The 20,960-nt window shown below is 42.4% G+C and overlaps 1 protein-coding gene across 5 annotated transcripts in view; it reads left to right on the forward strand.

Annotated features, from left to right (window-relative positions):
* TFAP2D (transcription factor AP-2 delta) overlaps positions 1-19,867 on the forward strand; it is a 43,091-nt gene extending 23,224 nt beyond the window's left edge. For all 5 annotated transcript variants that reach the window (XM_080997452.1, XM_080997449.1, XM_080997450.1 and 2 more), the window contains 5 exons: positions 1,856-2,021; positions 4,415-4,533; positions 10,194-10,335; positions 14,511-14,624; positions 18,905-19,867. In XM_080997452.1, coding sequence (XP_080853578.1) covers positions 1,856-2,021; positions 4,415-4,533; positions 10,194-10,335; positions 14,511-14,624; positions 18,905-19,124 — 761 coding nt within the window. In that variant the 3' untranslated portion in view covers positions 19,125-19,867. The remainder of the gene's footprint in view (positions 1-1,855; positions 2,022-4,414; positions 4,534-10,193; positions 10,336-14,510; positions 14,625-18,904) is intronic.
* The last annotated feature ends 1,093 nt before the right edge of the window (positions 19,868-20,960 follow it).

The raw sequence follows: 20,960 nt of genomic DNA on the forward strand, positions 1-20,960 counted from the left end.
ACTGCATATGTGGTCTCTGTCAGAGGAGGCAGGGTAAAATCAGAAAATATAGAAAGTGGCATAGATAAAGTCAGGCTGTCAGGCAGGCAAATTGTTATGCCCATAAATAGAATAGGGACACTTTGTTTGTGGAGGGGCCTTTTACTTTCCGGGGGATCCCTGTTTGTGAGGGTTGAGGCACCCACTGTGAGTGCGGGAACGCAGGTTTGCCTTTAAGTGCAGACCTTACATTCCCCATTCACTTATATGGGAGAAAGGAAAGACGTGCCCTTGGAGACATCATTGCAATGGAGGCCTCACCCAGTTCTCTATCTGAGTCACCCCAAATCAAGCCATTGAGTGGGATGGGCTGCTTCTCTCAGCACATCCTACATTTTCTTCCTTTTCCTCACACTGCAATGGAGATATTGAGGGACTGGCTTTTATAGGGAGAAATTGTGATTAACCACTTGAATGCACTAGGCATAAATACAGAAATCGTGACTTAGAAATTGTGAAAACAAAATGTAAAAAGGAGAAAGGCATGGACTACAACAATTAATGAATGCCTCCTCTGGGAACATTGCAAATATTTTCAAGTGTGTAAATCCATGGAATATAACTGCTATAAACTCTGCTTCAAAGAATAATGTTAACTTCTACAAATGTAATAAAAGCAAAATGTACATGATACAAATGCTGATACATGTTAGTTACCTGGATTGTCGTCGCCGTCTTTCCCAAGTACCCTTTGGTAAACCACTTGTGTATGTATCACTTGTATTAATCTAAACATCTACCGCATGCTAATATAGAATATCATTTTAAACCTGTTTTAATAATTTTTACCACTGCAAAACTTAGCCTACACAAACAGCAGCTCCTGTGGTAGGAGTGCCCCTCTTCAGACCGCAGAAAGTGTGCTTGAATGCTTTTATTGGGGGAGATACATGCACAGAAAAATAGAATGCTAGAAACCTTCTCCTTGACATCTAATTGTCTATGTACAGAGAAGGATATACAGTATTTATGCAATCCTCTGTCTGAAGCGATAGACTCCAAGAATTGCAGCTGTAGTACTGATGATGCCTAAGTATCACTATCATGCCAGAGGTCAGGTCACAGTTGCAAGTGGCAGTTCTGGGAAGAAATCACAGAACAAAAAGCCCGAAATAAATATGCAAAAATATTTTCCTGGAAGAAGAAGAGATCCTCCAGAACCAAAATATAAAAAGGGAAGAAATCATTGTAATTGGTTGCAAATAGCCTGTTGTGACTAGCTATTTGAAGTTCTTACATGTCGTGCAAATTCTTTGTTTGATATAGTTTTGGGGGTACTTTTTTAAAAAACAATAACAAGTTCTGCTATGAAATTGTGCTTTTAAAATGGACAAAACTGGGAAAGACATAAAAAACCCTATTCAGGCATTAAAATGATCAACCCATGGAAAAGGATTGCATGTCACTGAGCTTGTCAGTTCCATCCCCAGCAGTCTTGGGGATGGAAAGTCTAAAGGAGATTTATAAGTGCATTTAGCCGAATGTGCTTAGAAACTTCCCTGTAACTGAGAACCTTGCATTATTCCAAGGAGACTTCTAAGTGTGTTCAATCAAATGTGCTTAGAATTCCCTTCCCTACCTTCCCACTCAATACAGGAAGGTCAGGGATGGAACAGGCAGAGCAAGCACACAGGTGAGTGTTGGCAGCAGGGCTGGTGTGCTTGGCCCCACGGACCTTACCTGCGCTCCCATCCTCCATTCAGGCATAATTCCCAAATTAAGCAAAACTTTCCCTCAAATGTGTTCCAGGAACATTTCATCCTGAAAACTCCTGCTCTGAGCCTCCCCCTAACGCATGTCATGTATAACTTTTCAGGTGGCACGTGTGTAGTCAATCCCACAGACCTCTTTTGCTCGGTTCCTGGCCGTTTATCTTTACTCAGCTCCACTTCCAAATACAAAGTGACCATCGCAGAAGTGAAGAGACGCTTGTCCCCACCAGAATGCCTCAATGCCTCTCTGTTAGGAGGGATTTTGAGAAGGTAAGGGAAAGCTGTGTGCAACTGCATGGGGTAGATATAGGGACGCTTGAGTTGGACTCAGTGGGGCCTTGGATGGCATGTCATAGTGCCTGTTCAGCTTGGCTGGGCTTATAAGAGGTGAGTTCTTCAGACCTTTATGTACCTCAGGCTCTTCATGGAAAAGGGAACACTGAGACAGATTGGTCAGAAGCAGAGAAATTGTCCTCCTCTGGAATCTGCTTCCTGAAGTGATTACTTCATCTGAACCTGTCCCTCTGACTGACAGCAACATCAAAAAATGATTGCCTCAACAGGGAAGACCAGAAATAATAGAGGAAACATAAGCAGCTTTTTGTTGTAGCATTTTAATTGTTGGCTGTGGTTTTATCTGTTAGGAAACTTTTGTGTCTAAAAATAAAATAGAAACAACATCCTTCCTCTCCCAATCACCAACTAGACATCATCTCTATGGAATGTATATAAAATGGAGTTCATTTGGTTACATTTTCATTTGTTTCAGAATGAATGCATGAAATAATGAATGGGCATGAATGGGCTCAGCTTTTGTTACCACACTTAGACCCATTTGAACTTTTCACTGACAGTTCCTGCGGACACATTGTTTCAATGGCCACTCTACCTTTTATTTTCTCCACAGAGCTTAGATCAGGCTTCCTCAAACTTGGCCCTCCGACTACAATTCCCATCATCCCTGACCTCTGGTCCTGCTAGCTAGGGATCATGGGAGTTGTAGACCAAAAAACATCTGGAGGGCCGATTTTGAGGAAGCCTGGCTTAGATGATGCATCACTTCAATATATTTGGAAGAGAAATGACAGCTGATTCACACGATGGTCATTCCTAATGGTGACCACCATTAATATATGCCGCCCCTCCCACAAGAAAGCCTACAGAACAATATAACATCAGGGGTATTCTGGCAAAATGAAGTGGCAGTCACAAGGAGCGGGCTCCAAAATCAGCTCTCTGATCACTGTTGACCCAGATGGCAGGGGCAGGGGAGTTACAAGCTTCATTGAAGGGGGAAACAAACATGAGTGCTGAAACAAAATGACTGTGCATGAAAAAATGACCAAAGAAATGTGACTTTCTCAAATTAAACACAAAACAAATGATGTAGTTAATAGCAAAAGCCATCGAGTAATTAAATTGGTGAAGGGTAGGAAGATTCTTGCTCTTCTTGGTGCAAAGCTCTGTTAATAGAATCAAAGTCATTCGTTTTCTTCCTTTTTACTAGTATCATTCAGGGGGTCCCTTCTGAAACCCATAAATCTGTGAGAGGAACAGGACTATTTTTGTAACACTACTTTTTGTTTGATAACCCTTTCTAAGTGTAAGTCAAGAGAGAATACCAGTACATCAGAAACCCCAAATTTTACTCATATTGTACCTGCATGCTTTCAGTTTCCCACCTAATGTCCCTTTCAGAGGAGTGGTTTTAGAGATGAGAGGATTTCCTCTGTTCGTTCTCTTGCTTTATTTGTTTCTATGATTTGCTGTGCTCCAAATTTCACTTTTCCTGAATCCAGTTTAACTAGAGGCATTTGTAAAATTTAATTTGGAATTTGGGACATGTGCAGTTTTCCACAGTCTATTTTTCCTAATTCATTTGTATTATCTCGGCTTTTGTTACCAGTGCACATTAACACATTTATAAAGCACACTGCTCCAAAAACAATCTTGATATCAAGTTTCTTTCCAGTGTGCCCATATGCTGTCATAGATTGGTCAAACACGGCACACAAAAAAGCATTCTATTACAATTGTAGGTACTATCATATCACAATTTTTTTGTTGATGTATTTTATCACTGCACATAGCATTTGCACATCTGTGATGCAGAAGAGAGGGCATGCAAATAAGCTGAAGGAACAGGCTGTGTGTACAAAGTGTGCTGTACAAATCTGAAAATCAAAAAGGAACAATGGGGAGAAAAATCAAATGTGTCAGTTTCACTTTGGAAACAAGACCTGATCATTCAAAACTCCAAAAATCTGGGGAGAAATTTGGTTAAGGAAATTTTTGGAAGCCCCACTAAGTGATCTGCACCATGAAATCAATTTGTGGGGAAAGGCTAGCCATATGCACACTCGTGTACACTATGGCACTGATTCAATTGCTACTCACAATGGTTCCTATGGGGAAAGAAAGCAAGATCAAGTCATGGCTTCCCCACTTAACATGCCATTTAGCCCTTAGCAACATCATTCTTCTCATTTACTAGCTCCAGCTGCTGAGAGGACCTATGAATTCCTGCTGAGGAGGGCCTTTTACTGCAAATTGGGAACATGCAGCTCTTAGATACGCATTTGAGGAATTATTTTAAGTAAGAAAAACTGGGAAAGGATAACACTGAATCTTTGTATTTCCATTCCCTCCCCTCTCCCTGACAGAGCAAAATCCAAGAATGGAGGACGCTGCTTAAGAGAAAAATTGGACAGGCTGGGGCTCAATCTGCCAGCAGGGAGGAGGAAAGCAGCAAATGTCACCCTCCTAACATCCTTAGTAGAAGGTATGCTTTGTAATATCATGATATAAATACCTTACTTGTTGCCTTCTTGAATTTTTGAAGTGGTTTTGGTTCCAGCATGTTACTGTAACTGCAGATGAAAACAAAAGATCAACAGTTACATTTTTCCTACTAGCAATGAATGACAACTGTTGTTTCTGAAGTTTCCATGCTTTGTTCTCAACATGTCAATGAGGCACCTGCCCTGAGAGTGTGGCAAGATGGCAGTCTATTTAAGTAACGAACACAGAAAGCTGTCTTATGCTGAGTCAGGTCATTTGTCCATCCAGCTCAACAGCAGCTCTCAAGGATTCCAGAGAAGAGTTTCTCCCAGTTCTATTTGGAGAGGTTAAGAATTGAACTCAGGACCTTCCGCATGCCAAGTGTGTGTTCTGCAATCAGCAGGTGGTACAGCCCCCTTCCTTTTAGGCAGTAAAAGCCCCAGCAGGGACTTGAGCAGGCAACTGTGCAAGTGACAGATAACGATAACGATATCTTTATTGTCATTGTCCCATGCGGAACAATGAAATTGAAAAACTGCATAAAACTACATAAAAACTGCATAAAACTACATCAAGACTACATAAAACTACTATAAAACTACATAAAAACTGCATAAAACTACATCAAGACTACATAAAACTACTACAAAACTACATAAAACATTTAAAAACCCATAAAAACTCTAAAACCCCATTTTAAAATACACTATACTATAGAGACCCCTTATGCTGCGTTTAGAACCAGAATTGCATTTGCACAGAAACTGTTTCTCAGGTGGCTAGTCCTGGCCTTTATAACCCTATACCTTCTTCCAGAAGGCAGAAGCTGAAAGAACAGACTTTCATTGACTGATTCCATCTGAGAAGGCAGGAGCCTAACATGGAGTTTTAAGGATATGGGTCTCAAACCAGGGACTCCTGCAGCAAAGTCCAGGAAACTTGCTCCATTTGCCACTATGGTAGTACTGTAATTGAGGATCAGCCCAAATACACTTAGGCTCAAGCTTTGACCAGCTGTTGTCAATCAGAGTAGACAAGAGCAGGAGGATTGGTGGGCCCATGGTGGGCTTTAGGGGAAGGGACTGCCTTTTAATCTGTTGGCACAGCCATCTTGAAATGCCAAAGCAACTTTGCTCAGAGGACCCCCCCCCCCCGCCACACACACACACACACACAGTGCTGACTGCTAGAGCAGCCATGCTGCACTGCTCGTTGTTTTCACTACAATCTGGGGCACAGGCTGCTTTATTTACAGCTAGAGCTGATGCTGAACAAGCAAGACTTTTTCTGTATTGCTTGACGATTGGCCAGGGAGCTTTGCAAGATTGAAAAGGACAGTTTGCTGGGCTAAGGCAGAGCTTTCTGGAAGGCCCCACAGGAGGGACCAGGTTGTGTACCTTGACAGGCTTCAGCTGGCAGGTGCAAGGAGCAGCAAGAAGCTCTCCTGGGCCTCCCCAAGACTGAGGGATGCTCCTATCTCGAGTGAAAGCTGAAAACAACAGTCCTAGGAGGATGCTTATCCATGGATTCCCTCTCCTCTTCTCTCTGGCTTTACCTGCATAATGATCAGCACTCCTGCAGCATTACCTGTTTAAGGAATGGAGGGAGAGGAGAGAGAAATGGGTTGCTTTTCCATCCCCATGAGAAGACAGAAGAATGAAGACTGTGAAAACAAAGGCTACAGAGCAGGAGAAGGGGAGAGAAGCTGTGGATGTGGTAGTGCCCATTAAACAGCCAAAAGAGACACATGTTGACCTGTTTGTTGAAAAATATGTGTTTTGTCTTGTAAAGGGATGGGGTGAAGAAAGCAAATTGTCTCTAAAATTAATATCTGCAGCTCAGTATGATATGTCCTCCTGATGTTTTAACTACTCCACAGTTATGCAATTGAGCCCAATGAAACTATAAAATTCTATATGAAAATTCTCTGTTTCTAAACAAGCAACACAAAACTAATCAGAATTATATGTCAAATATCTACCTTTGATATTTTGTCCATCTTAGGGCCTTTATTTGGCTGCATGTTTTATAGCTGAACACATAATGAATTAATTGATTTAATTTCCATATATGTGCATATTACAATGCAAACTTCAACCAATTCACTCTTATCCAAATTCGAAAAGAAATGGATTCTCTAAAGAGTTAACTTACATTTTAATAAACAGAAGCTACCAACCAGTCATAGGTAGCTGGTTTTAATGCCATTTTTTAATATTTGAAAAAAATATTTCTTTATTCATAATTATCGAAAAATTCCTATAATCATAATACAACAGCATTGTTGTTGACATCCATCTGTCTCAAGACAATGGAGTGTGCCTCTGGGAGTGAAGTCAAACTATTTTGTTAGCAGACTCCCTGGGCAGTGCGTATGGAGGTCTTGGGCTGCCCAGAAGACAAGACCCCCTTCTCAGTCTCGCTGATGTGGTCCAAAGGAAAGCAGAGCCCCAGCTTGGCTGCAGGAGTTGCTGGGAGAAAGCGTACAAGGCACCATCCAATCAACTCCACTCTAGATTGTGTTGGGTTTACTCCTTAACCTTTTCTTCTCCCAAAGCTGCTATCCCCCAAGGCAGTGAAGGTGCAGGGTCAGAGTTTTCCTTCTAGATGGGCTACCTTCTCAGGTTGACAAGCCCCATCTGCCCCTTACGTCCATCTGCAGCATGTGCAGAAACCTCTGTCTTGCTATGCTGCCTAGTAGTTATGGCAAGCAAGGAATTCTTTTGGATCCCAGCAGATGGAGGACTAGTAGACTGTTAGAAGAAGAAGAAAATGGTTTATTGATTGACAATTAATAGCAGTAAGACATAATGATACTACAAAATAGAGTCTAATAAGCTCTACAATATAGACTTGCAATAAGCAAAGACTTGACACTAAATAGCAATTAAGATAAGCAAAAAAGGAACTTCAGGATATTTAGGGAGATAACAGCAAAAGCGAAGTTCATGGTTCGTCTCATTTGCTGCAGAGCCCCCAGGAACATCAGATCCTTCCCTCAGCTGATGGGACCAATGTCCGAAGTTTACCTGTAGAACGCGAGGACTCACTCAGCCTCTGAAGTTAGGAGCTTTTATAGCCCTAGCGAGAGTGCAATGCCAGGCTATGCAGGTGTTCTACATTATGTGAACCTTCCTCCCTACTTGGGCGTGAATGCAGTGCTGGCCTTATGTCTGGTCAATTAGGGTACATGACGTCAGCTGTCCTTCAGGCTGAGCCAAGTAAAGTTCATGTCTTGGGCATGTTAACTTGTCAAACTGGCAGGTGTCTGGCAGCTGGCCAAATTCTCATTAAGTTGCCAAGCCCTTATCATAAAGGTAAAGGTAAAGGGACCCCTGACCATTAGGTCCAGTCGTGACCAACTCTGGGGTTGCAGTGCTAATCTTGCTTTATTGGCTGAGGGAGCCGGCGTACAGCTTCTGGGTCATGTGGCCAGCATGACTAAGCCACTTCTGGCAAACGAGAGCAGTGCACAGAAACGCCGTTTACCTTCCCGCTGGAGTGGTACCTATTTATCTACTTGCACTTTGTCGTGCTTTTGAACTGCTAGGTTGGCAGGAGAAGGGACCGAGCAACGGGAGCTCACCCCATCGTGGGGATTCAAACCACCAACCTTCTGATTGGCAAGTCCTAGGCTCTGTGGTTTAACCCACAGTGCCACCTGCATCCCTGCCTTTATCATATATAGTCCTAATTATATTGACAGATATATAGCGGCATCTTGCACCAGTTCCACATTGTAAGTTAGCTATATGATGAAGCCCTCATCATACAGATAAAAATATAAAGATTTAAAGCTACACTAAACGTTGAAACCAGGAAGCACCACCTATTGGCCATATCTGATCTGGCAATACAACCTCCTTCTTGACCATTGGACCCACTATTAAGGTAAAGGTAAAGGACCCCTGACAGTTAAGTCCACTTGCGAACGACTCTGGGGTTGCAGCACTCATCTCGCTTTACTGGCCGAGGGAGCTGGTGTTTGTCCGCAGACAGTTTTTTCGGGTCATGTGGCTAGCATGACTGGCGAACCAGAGCAGTGCACGGAAACGCCATTTACCTTCCCGCCGGAGCGGTATCTATTTATCTACTTGCACTGTGATGAGCTGGGACTGAGCAACAGGAGCTCACTCTGTCTCAGGGATTCAAACTGCCGATCTTCCGATCGGCAAGCCCTAGGCTCAGTAGTTTAGACCACAGCACCACAGCCTATCTTCACATGCTGGGGAAGTCCCTAACTCATTGAAGGTTTGAGACCCATTGGCTGCCCTCACCTGGTTTAGCTGGCTAGTCAAAGCCATTCCTGGGGTATGGCTACTGTTGTATGCTGACAGCTTCTGGGAGCCACAGGTGACAGCTGAGTGTAGGATGAGGAACAAAGGTGGAATGTATCCCCCACCAGAGGTACTACCCCTCCCCTAATACTCCATATACCCCCCTCACAACATCATAGCCTTAAGAAAGCAAACAATATTAAATTGATCTTTAAAGTATAAGCATTGGACCAGTTTCTTTGTGGATTCATTCTCTGATGCTGCTGTAATATTTAAAGGCCCAGAGCTACATCTTCGGGCCCAATTGCAAAGGACCTTTTGATAAGGTTACCAGATGTCCCCATTCCCCGGGGACAGTCCACAGATTTACAAATCAGTCCCCTGACAAAATCCATTGAAATTGAAAAGTGTCCCTGGATTCATTGGAAAAAAATCTGGTAACCTTACCTTTTGATGAATTGTTGATGAGGATGATGTGCTGGTGGTGATCTTGTGATTGTCCCTACTCAAGTTGTGGGCTTTAATATGTCACCTCACTACTATGCCCATGGAAGAGAGTCATCCCATAGTGCTACTTACAGCATATCTGAACACTGCCTGGTTTGAAAAGCTGCAGTACTTCTTTGCCAAAGGACAAAGTATACGTTAGGTTTGGATCCAAAGTGAGGGTGTGCTCACATTACTGCCTTAGAGCAGTAATGGCTCAGTTGGTTAGAGCATGGTGCTGATAACACCAAGGTTGCAGGTTTGATCCTCCTATGGGACAACTGCATATTCCTGCAATGCAGGGAGGTGGACCAGATGATCCTCGGAATCCCTTCCAATGCTATGATTCTATGAATCAGTTCAATTTCTGTCTGTGTACTGTACACACCAGGAGGTGTTGACTGAGCAGGGATGTCTTTGCCCCATGCAAAGGTGTTCATGCCTTGGGCTAGAGACAAATGAGGAATGGCTTAAGAACAATTTAAGCTGGTGGGAAGCTGGTTTGAGAAACAAGGCATCAGACAGTAGTATCTAAACACAAAGTACAGGATAGATAGACATTTCGGATGATGTCTTGTGAGCAAGGATTAAAAACCCAGCCAAAGTTTAAGTTTGCCAAAGTCCAGTCTTTGATTTTGGTGGTTGCCATTCTTCAGGGTTATCAGTATTTTATTTTATTTTTGATGCCATATTTCAACAACAAAAATATGTTGTTGTTTTGTTTCTTACTACTCTTATGCAATCTGCTCTGGCATTTTTCTTGATTGAAGAGCAGGTACAAATGCTTTAAATCAGAACTATTTATCTATCTATGTTGAGAGAGACAGTGTCTGTACATTCTAAGTAGAGTACCAAAGACTAAATGTAAAATGACCCAGTTGTTTTTGCTTGCTTGCAGGAGAAGCTTTACATTTGGCCAGGGATTTTGGCTACACTTGTGAAACTGAATTCCCAGCGAAGGCGGTTGGGGAACATCTTGCCAGACAACACATGGAACAGAAGGAACAGACAGCAAGGAAAAAGATGATCCTAGCAACAAAGTAAGGGAGAGCCAGATTATTTTCATGCTGGTTTGTAACCTGACCATGGATCAGCCCAAAACATAGTGAAAGAGCACATGCACCCTCTGCAAACTTTTAGAGTGTTTTTGTTCCATGATACATACCCTCTTTTTTGCTCTATAAGACTCACTTTTTCCCTCCTAAAAAGTAAGGGGAAATGTGTGTGCGTCTTATGGAGTGAATGCAGGCTGCGCAGCTATCCCAGAAGCCAGAACAGCAAGAGGGATTGCTGCTTTCACTGCACAGTGATCCCTCTTGCTGTTCTGGCTTCTGAGATTCAGAATATTTTTTTTCTTGTTTTCCTTCTCCAAAAACTAGGTGCGTCTTGTGGTCTGGTGCGTCTTATAGAGCGAAAAATGCGGTAAATGCATTAGCCACAGAGGCTGCAGTTTGAAACACACTTCCTAGGAAGTACATTGTGTTGAATTTAGTGACACAAATACATAAATATTAATAGAATAGCACTTCGTATCAGTTCTGAAAATATAGCGCTCACATGAGTGGTCTACTTGCATGAGCACTGTAATATTAGAAATGCAAAATCACCAATTCCATTTGTGTGAAGAAAGATGACTTGGATGTTTTTTAACAGAAGTCTGCAGCTGACACATCACTGGAATCAGCTGACTGATGCATGACAGACAGATGGACTGCTGCTTCTTTTCCGTTGTTATTATTGCCCTCTACTGGGCATAATCAGAATTGATCACCTGCATGTCATAGACATGCTGAACAAACCAGGCACATAAGTCAATCCTGTAGTGCTCCTGTACCAGGGGCGGACTTTGGTCTTTCAAATTTCAGCAGCCCCCTGCATGAGGCCAAAATTTGGTGCCCTCTCCATGTCTGTTTTGCATATGCACTGCAACATAAGTTACGGTGCCACCCTCAGCTTGACACACAGTGCAGGAGAACCAGTCGCACTGTGCTAAATCCATCTCTGCTTAATTTGTCATTATCCAGTGGGATTCATGGGAAACATATAAACTGACAAAGAAGTTCGGTATTCTCATGAAAACCTCACTGTATAGCAGTTGACATGCAATCCTCCATATCAAACTTCTTTGAATGTGCCCAAATGTGCTGAATTTACTAAAGTACATGAAGAAGACATGCACACATCAAGATAGGAGCAGGCCAGAAACAGCCTATTGACTTCCTGATGTTAAATCTTCTGAAATTATCTGATTTTTGAACTTTTTTGGCCATCTGGAAAAAGTGAGAAAAATGTTTTCTTGAAATATTTTTGGTTACTTATGCAAAAGTCAATGGTTTAATTTTAATTTTTCAAAAATCAAGGGCCATATTTTGGAGTAAAGACCTTGTATATTTTTTAGTTTATTATAATGAGGGCCATAAACATACATTACAGACGTCAGTCTCTTATTTGCTTTCTTTTAATAAGCAAGCAAGGATGTAATGCCAAACGCAATTATTCTGGAGTGAGGAAGCTTATTCAACAGAAGCTTACTTCTGAGTAAACATGCAAAGGACCAGATGTTGCAGACCTAAGGGACACCACTCCTAACATGTCTTCGTTTCCCTGTCACATTATCCCGTGTTATCCTCATCACAGTCTATGAAGAAGGCTGGCGATCTTCATGAATGTAGGGAGCTGAACCAAGGTCTCTCCAGACCTAGTCACTGTGCACACCAGCTATTATTTTCACTAATGCAGTTTCAGTAAGAGTCTCTCTCAGGTATTCTGAATAAGCCCAGTTACAAAACTTCCCCTGATTTCAACTGGACCCCCAAAGAAGTACATGCTGCACTGTAGCATTATAGTCTCATGCACAAACCATTTAAGCTCACATGATAGGCCAGACAAAGCAGGTTAATTTGTTCTGTTGGCCTGAGATATGAGGCTCAATCGAACTATAACAGCCCAATTTGTTTAGGGATCAGACTTTCTGTATTATACCTGCCCTGCATATTCATTCACACTGAAGGACAGAGAGTAGGCTTTTTGCTCTGTAAGTGCTTCTGAGTTCCTTCCCCTGTGCCTCTTTCACATTTTCAGCGGCCATGGTGTGCTGCCTGGCGACAAGATACAGGTGACCGCAAATAACTTATACAGTATCAAAGGCTTCAATGAAAGTAGCAAGCTTTCTGTTTCCTTGAAAAGGGAAACCTCTTTCCTACTTGATGTATAACCTCTCTTCAAAGAATCCCCTTTGGCTATACCAGCATGCAATAGTCCAAAAATCACATAACTGGCTTAAAATGGAAGGAAACAAGCTGCCACTTTTATTAGGCCACACACAGTCATTACAATCAGAAGTTCTGAAATGCACAAACATAACAGAGGCAAATAGGCCTCCTGAAGCCCTTTATCTTCCCCAAGGAGCCATAAAAAACAATTAGTCTGCCAGGATTTTAAAGACCAAACAGACTCTTAAAACATTTACCTAGGACTAGCACAGACCAATTGTTCATCTGCAGGCACATCAGCATACCATTTCAAAGTGACCCCTTCCAGCCAAGAGTGGCGGAGCTTCGAAGAAAGACTGGACCAAAATTACTCTGGGCTTACTCACACTAATGATTTGAATCAGAGCTTTTGGGAGCTATGATTTAACACTGTAAAGATTGGAGTGATAAAAGCGAATACTATTTGCTTTCATTTTAAACTAGCAATGGTTGCAAATAATTTGTTTCCTTTTTTGAAAAATAAGACAAAGCCTCAAATGCTAGAGAGCAAAGATTTGCTTGATATGGACTGGTGGACCTTAATGCAGGTTTCCCTGGATCTTAGAGACAGAAGTTCATATGGAAGTTATTGTTCATGAGATTAAAATTATGTCTATAGGGAAAATTTGTGTAGAACTTGAGAGCAAGGCTGTGCAAAAGTCTCAGGGGTTTGAACTAGATTGCTCTTGGTGTGCCTTCCAACTCTACAATTCAACAGTTCTATGAGGTATGAATCTCAGGCAAATCACACCACTTCATGCAGTCTGTTTAGAAATCGAGAGCAACTCAGCTCTGCATACAACACCCAATTCTACCTAAAAAAAATTTAAAAGGTGGAGACTTTTGTTAATTTCCCCATTATAGTCTGCGGGAAAGTCATGTGAAGCTTCAGAAAATGGACTGAAGCAACCTTCTAAACACAAGCTGAAGTGGCCTCCTATCTGAACCTAAGAGGCGGGTTCTGAAATGATTCACACACAAAAAACCCTACCTGGGAGGTGTTTGTGGCATGCACCCAGAAATGTTGCTTATTTCTGATAATGGCCTCCAAAGGGGGGGCATGGCTCATCATCTCTTTTGAAAATTACACTGTAGACTCCAGAAGGCAATATTTTATGTATGTGTGGCTTCCTTATGAGATGGTGAGAGAACAGTGCAATGGTGTGCAACCAAGAGGCTAACCCCATGTAGCACTATTTCCTTTGATCGCCTGTTTTTGATCCTATGCAGTTGTCTCAATGACATACTAGATGAAAATTGCGTACAAGCAAGCTGATAGCAGCTGAATTTAGACATGAGTGAGATAAGCATGGTTGGCAAGTCCTGGTTGTAGGGAGATGCCTCCCACTGATGGCCTTTCCTGTTCACTGAAATGTGAAGTTCTATTGACCAAAGCCTGGAACTGGATGGTCAAGATTTAGCAATACTGCAACTTGAAGCATTTTAAAGTAGATTCCAAATGCAGCATAACCAAACATAATTTGTGTTGGATTGTTGTCGCCGTATTATGTATGTGTACATGTGCATGCATATGCACATTTTTTGGAATATAGGTTGATTTTGAATATAATCACTAAACAGCGTAAGAGAACAATGGCCAGCTAATAGTCCACATGCTGGATCATCCGGCCTCCAAATTAATATTGCGTGTTTCAAACATCCTGGCACAGTTTCACTTGTAAAGCAAAGCCACGAGCCTCTATACACATTCCATATGCATTTCATAGTGTTGCTATTTCACATGCATTATGGAAAGCAATGGAATAGTGCCAGTGCCAAACTCTTTTCAGCAGAGCTTTGAAGAATGCCTTCATTTCTTAGCCCACCTCCACCACCTGCTACTATTTATTCAGTTGTGCTCCATACCTGGGAATCCATTTCTGCTAAGAGATGTCAACACATTGGAGCATGCATTGGGACATTGGGTAGACATCCTTAACATTATGCATCCATTTTGGTTCTAGGCAAATATGTAAAGAATTTCAGGACCTGCTAAGTCAAGATAGATCACCCTTGGGATCCTCAAGACCCACTCCAATATTGGACCTTGACATCCAGAGACATTTAACACATTTCAGGTATGACCTTTGAAATCCATTTGTCTTCTGTAAGTCAACTTGAAATGTTAGCTGGTGAATGTTTTAGATTTCAATGTGCTTCCTCTCAAGAAACTGGGAGGAAAGTTGCTTATGCTGCCACAGTAAGTTCTACATTAAGACTAGCATCTGTTAAATCCAATCTATGTGTGGTAGGGAAGAGCTTTCGAGAGGTGCATAAAAGGAGGCTACTTGAACTTTTGGTCTTGGGTTGGGGAGCTTTGCCGAGTTTAGTCCTTGTGTAGCAACCACAACTTACAGGATCCCAAGGCACAGGAATGTCCTCGAATTTGATCCAGGAGAGAGTATAGCTCTCTGGGATACAGTTACTGTCCAAGACATTTATGTAAACTCATTTTTTGCTATATAAATAATATAGACTTAGATTAGAAAAGGCTCTTGAACTTTCCCCAGTTTGGCTTGCCTTATCCCTCCCTTTAATGACTTTTCACCGGATGGTCAAACCTTCCAGTTTAGAGGAGCATGAGGCCATGAATGGTTTTTAAACTCCTGCATCTGTATTGCATTGTTTGTAGACTGTTCTAAGATTATTTTAAGAGCCACTTTTATTTGTGTGTCTATGCGTTCTTCAACATTTAGTAGTTTAGCTATTCTTCCTTGTTTTTCTTTAAATTATTGTTGGTTATCTGCCTTAGGAAAGGTGGGATATAAATGTTTTAAGTAAATAAACAATTAAACCACTTCAGTTTTTGCATAATGATAAACTATCCAGTTGAATTTGTGGGCTTAAACATAAAATCCAAATTCATGAAAATCTGCACAGTTAGAATGCAATGGAAACTATTGTCTCGTTCCAAGGTGCTGTCATTCCTGAGTGGTCAGGTGCCCTCTGGTGGTGCTGGTGAGAAGCAGTAATTTCTTTTCTGCTGCTCTCCTAGTGAGCTAAACAAAAGAAGAATATGTGGGAGCAAGAAAGGACATAGGACTAGGTGACATTTTCCCAATTGCACCTAAATGAGCATTCAGTCCCAAACAGGTTAAATCAAATAAGTGATATTGCAGGTCTCTCTAAGCAAGAGCAGGATGGGATAAGTGCAAAGATTTTCCCCAGGTATCAATTATAAAAATGTGCTTGAACGAAACGGTGGCTGAAGGTGGAGCACTTCATGGAGCATAGTGTAGAGATGGGACATTTCCAGGATTTAAATTCTTGAAGTGCCAAAAAATTTATGGAGCCATATATACTTTCCTTGCGCTGCTCAGACAGGGTATCTGCAACATTTTCTGCAGACAAAATTAACTAAAACACAACCAGTAGAACTACCACAAAGCACTTTAATAGTATTTAAGGGGATGTGTGGGTTCTAATAGGCTTAGCATAGAGGGTGCTGTGGGTTTAGCTTTAGGACACAAGTCCTTATCATCAACTTGTTCTTCCTCCTGAAATCATTTTAATATACTTGCATGCTTTAAATTATTATTATTAACAATAATGAATATTAATGGTAATAATAACATATGTATTTTTAAAAGGTTGTGTGAGCCACCCAAATTGCAGCTGGCGTGTTAGCAACCCTCTTCACACACTTATTCATGGGACGAGTGGCCATGCCCAGAAAGGAGTGGTGGGGCGATACCACGGCCTCTGCGGCTTCCCCTGACCCACCTCCAATATCCACACATCCGGCATGGGCAACTGAGCTATGTGCATAGGCTTCAGTGCCAGAAAAGCTGAAACCCTGCATAAAGCATGCCCATATTGTGGCCGATACAGTCCCTCATGCAGCAAGAGACACGGCTGATACACTCGTTGCAAGCAGATCCTCATGTGCGTGAGCCACAAAAATGTGATTATGGACCAAGGGAGATCCTTTCAAGAAAACACTGGAGACTGCTCTCACCTTTTCGTTCCCAAAATAAATTTATGTAAAGCAAGGGTGGCCCTTTAGCACTATAACTCCCATACCAGCTGGGGCTGATGGGAGTTGATGTCTGGCAACATCCAGAGGGCCCCACCTTGGCTGTGCCTGCTGTAAAGCATCTGAAGGCTTGGCACTAAGCCCTGGTGTTTTCCGTCAAAAGGAGTGGCATTCTAGCTTCTAACCATGAACAAGTTACATACTGAGCAGAACCGCAGGTAATATGTAGAGGCTGCAGGAAGGGGCTTCTGCAGTCATAGGGGCCACTCATGGGGTTAGATGTTTTCACACTGAGCAGGGCATAGCAGAGGCACATGTCTCTCTTTGAGTATCATCAGCCTGCCACAGTATGTTGTAAATATTTGATAGCAACTTCTGCTGCTAGAAATATCCAGACTTGGCCATTGCTGTAAACGGGGATAGACAGATGGTGGCTTCCTCTTTTTCTCCTCCACCTCCCATGGAGAGTAAAGCTATTTCCTTCACAATAAGACTGAGCTCTGTCAGCCTGGGGGTGGAGAGGTGGGGTGGGGTGTGCGACACCTTGTAGCTGCTGCCAAAGGAGAGTCCAAGTCTTGAGGCCTATTTGGCTGGTTTTGCTTCAGTGAAAGGATATCATTAAAACATGAAGGGGAAACGCCCTTTCCATCCAGCTTCTGGGCATGGCTGCATGTGCTTAACTGCATAATGACTTGAGAAAATTGGCATAATATCCCACCACCGCCAAAGTTCTCAGAACACTCTTTACAAATACAAATCCATTTTCGTTCCCCCAAAAGTGCATTGTATCATGGTAAGTATAGAAGAGGTGCAATGCGCCTTGCTTTCTCTTTCATCTCAAATGGCGAGAGGCTCAAAGCAGATGCCAAGGTGGCAAAGAAAAGAGAAAAGTAAGAAATGAGGTCAGAAATTCTAGTCGGAAGGAAGGTCAGCACAGGATAAATGACAGTCTAGGAAGCTAGGAGGTTCCTCTCTCTAGCCTCCAGTCAGGGGCGTAGGAGGGGGGTGGGACGCCCCAGGTGCCATCATGGAGAGGGGGTGACAAATTATCAAGGAACAATTATTGCCCTACTAGGGCGGTTCATAAAAAACATTTTTTTTAAAAAAATGCCTGCTTCAAAGGTCTTACCTTACTACACTAGGGATTTTATAGCTATATCTGAAATTTCATGCATAACAGTTAATATCTTGACCCTCTTCCACAAAAATAACTGTTTACTTGGCCGTTTTCATATGTCATGAAGGCTGAAATTTCAATTCAGTGGAGCCAAAACACAATCCATCCTGTAGACTTAAGTTTCTGTCCACAGTCGCCTACTTGTTATCAGGGGCCCAGAATCCACATTCCTCTGTAAGAAAATATGAAATAACATAAAACCATTTTTTGCAGGCAAATAAAAAAATAAAAAATCAATGTGGGGGGCGGTGACAAGAACTTTTCCGTACAGGGTACCACCTGACCTTCCTACACCTCTGTCTCCAGTGCAAGCTTAGCTGTATCCAAATACTTCCAGTATTTCATAGCTATATAACAGTCAGAAACCAGCATGTTAAGCTTTGCCCACTGTTGAATAGCCACGCCAGCAAAAACTTCAGTGCTGATTTTTGCCAGCCAGGCAATTATTAAAGGTATAGAGGACATGACAGGGGGAAAAACTGGCAACCTGAACTTTAATCCAAATGAAAGACCAAACTACATGTGACTGTATCCCAAGTATGATTTGGATCAGGGCCATGTATTTGGGAAGGGGGGTTAACCCTTCACCTTCATACCTATTCCCAGAATGAAGATTGCCTGTTCCTTGTTTTGCCACCCCAGTATCTGTTCCAGCTCCAGACATTATTACTGCAGGAATCACTTTTGTTGCAACACTGACTCTCACCACAGCATGCCAAGGGTGGATGTTACCTATAAACCTATAAACACCCGTGCCTGATTGGGCCAGAGTTTCCCAGTGGGTGCAAGATGTGTGTTTCCACACATATTTCTACCTTTGAGGCTTTTTCTTGCAGGACTTTATTCCTCATCATCCTAACAGGCAGTTTTGTTGGGCGTCACATTGTATTGCTTTGGGAGACTTCATAGCATCCTCTTCTACCTGTGGGGTTCCAGGGCATCCTGGCCACAGTAAATGAAGCAACACTGGTTTACACCAACTGAAAATCTGGTCCCTAAGGGCTGCACTTAAGACCTAAGCTTCTGTCAAGAAAACCAGCCTTTGAAGATGTTTCTGGCCTGAATAGATAGATTATTTTTGTGTCTTCCTCACTCGGAAAGTAATAAATATTTTAGTGGGCAAGTCTTCAATTTCAGCAAAATGAAAATCTGTGTGCAGTAAACTCTTCAATATTTCTCTCTCTTTCTTTCTCCTTCCTCTACAGCTTGATCACTCATGGCTTTGGGACGCCTGCGATATGTGCTGCCCTCAGCACTTTCCAAACTGTTCTCAGTGAAATGCTGAACTACTTGGAAAAACACACGGCACACAAAAATGGCGGAGCAGCAGAATCCGGCCAAGGACACGCCAACTCGGAGAAAGCCCCCCTGCGGAAAACTTCAGAGGCTGCTGTGAAAGAGGGCAAAACAGAAAAGACAGACTAGCTACATCAAACAGAATCTATTTCCAGAGAACCTTGCTGCTGATATTTTTTTTAAAACATATATCTATCTCTATATATATAGATCTACATATATATCTATATCTATATATCTCATCAAAAGTGATTTGGCTCCAGTGGACCAAACTGAATTTGGGGAGGGGGAGGTTTTTTAAAACCCACCACCCCTGCTCTCCCCAAGGACAGCTATGTACAGTAACTGTGGGATGAAACCGTCACTTTTTTAAAAGCCTCTCTCTCTCTCAATGATGTTTTGTGTGTGTCTGCACGCACGCACGTACATTTGATCATTCCAAATGATACACTGACACTCCCCCCCCCCCCTTAGCACTTCCAGACTTCCAGGAAGAAGCAGCACAATTCTAACCTATCACAGGCTAACACTGAAACACTTTTCTGACTGGACAGCCTAGTCGGAGACTAAAAGAATATGGCATCCTGGTGAACTTGTGTCACATCATCACCCATTCAATGGATGAAACAGAGAAGAGTGCCTCTTTTCATTTGCCCCCACGAGAGACAATATGGAAGCATGTCTTGCATAGGAGGTGGAAGAACTTGAAGATATTTCAAATAACAAGCCCTGCATTGTTTGGACTGAATACTGAGGCCTGAGAGCTTCATTCCACACCAGAATGATGTCAAAGCCCATCAACGATTTGTCATTCCAGCCTAGGTGCCTTCTCTTGGGAGGGTGTGGCCACTGAGTCCATAGCCTTCTTACCGCTAGCTAGGAGAAGTTCAACTAAATAAGAGCTGGAGCTTCTGACCATCTTTCCCACCTGCCCTTAATCTTAGCAGCTGAGTTCTGTGCCTGCAGAAAACCATAAACAGCTGTATGCTCTGCTGGATCAGAAAATGGGACTGGAGAGATCTAGTGTGTTGCTGTGATGTCACAATGTTTCTCTTTCCCCTCTTCAACGGCTTGTACGATCATGCTTCAGCCACACTGTTCAGCTCTTCTTGCGGGGGGGGGGGGGGTAGGATTGCTCCTGCCAGCTCTTCCCCAATGTGCTTCTGATGCAATGTCTGAAAGATCCTGTGTGTAAGCTCTGACTACACAATCAGGAAAGGTCCCTGATCACACAGACAGAGCCAACAGTTTGCACTTGTGTAGGGCATCATTTGTACAGACACCATGCTGAATGTGCATAAGGAGTGAGGGCCAGAAGGCATGAGCATGGAAGATGCTGTTCCCCCTTTCCCTGCTTATTCAGAAAATGTCATAATAGTGCCAAATGTCCCCCCCCCCAGAACACACATTCCTAAACTCAAGATTTGTTACAGACCAGCACATTATCCAATTCAATAATCTGATTCAGAAGTAGCTATTTGTAGCAGCCATGCCCAAGACAGCCAGAGAGTTATAATTTTCTAGCTGTTTCATGATTCTGACACTTAATGCCTCAGCTTTTGCCAGGCTCATTCTGTTTCTGTTAGGTTCATTAAAGGAGGGAGAAAAGCCTTCTAGCTGTGGCTTATAATAAAGTTGGACTTAAAATTTCCTTTCCCAGACATCTGCTGAAAGTCTGGTTTGCTATTCTGGGCTCAGGTTTATTCAGCTAGACCCTGCACTTAACATATGCGCATGTTGGGCCTGGAACACCAAATCTGCCACACAGAGAGACACACACACACTTTGCTCACTGCAGAGACTAGAGCACAACCTTATTGTTCTCAATTGTCTTTCTTCCTCTTCTTAAAATAGTATGATGTTCTGACATTCCAAATACTCACAAAACTTACCCAAATCTAGAGTAAAATAAACTTTTCACTAAAGCATCATGAAATATGCCTAGGGTCAAAATGTAATAGGGTT

The sequence above is a fragment of the Podarcis pityusensis genome, assembly GCF_964106645.2.
Source record: "Podarcis pityusensis genome assembly, chromosome: 3".
NCBI lineage: Eukaryota > Metazoa > Chordata > Lepidosauria > Squamata > Lacertidae > Podarcis > Podarcis pityusensis.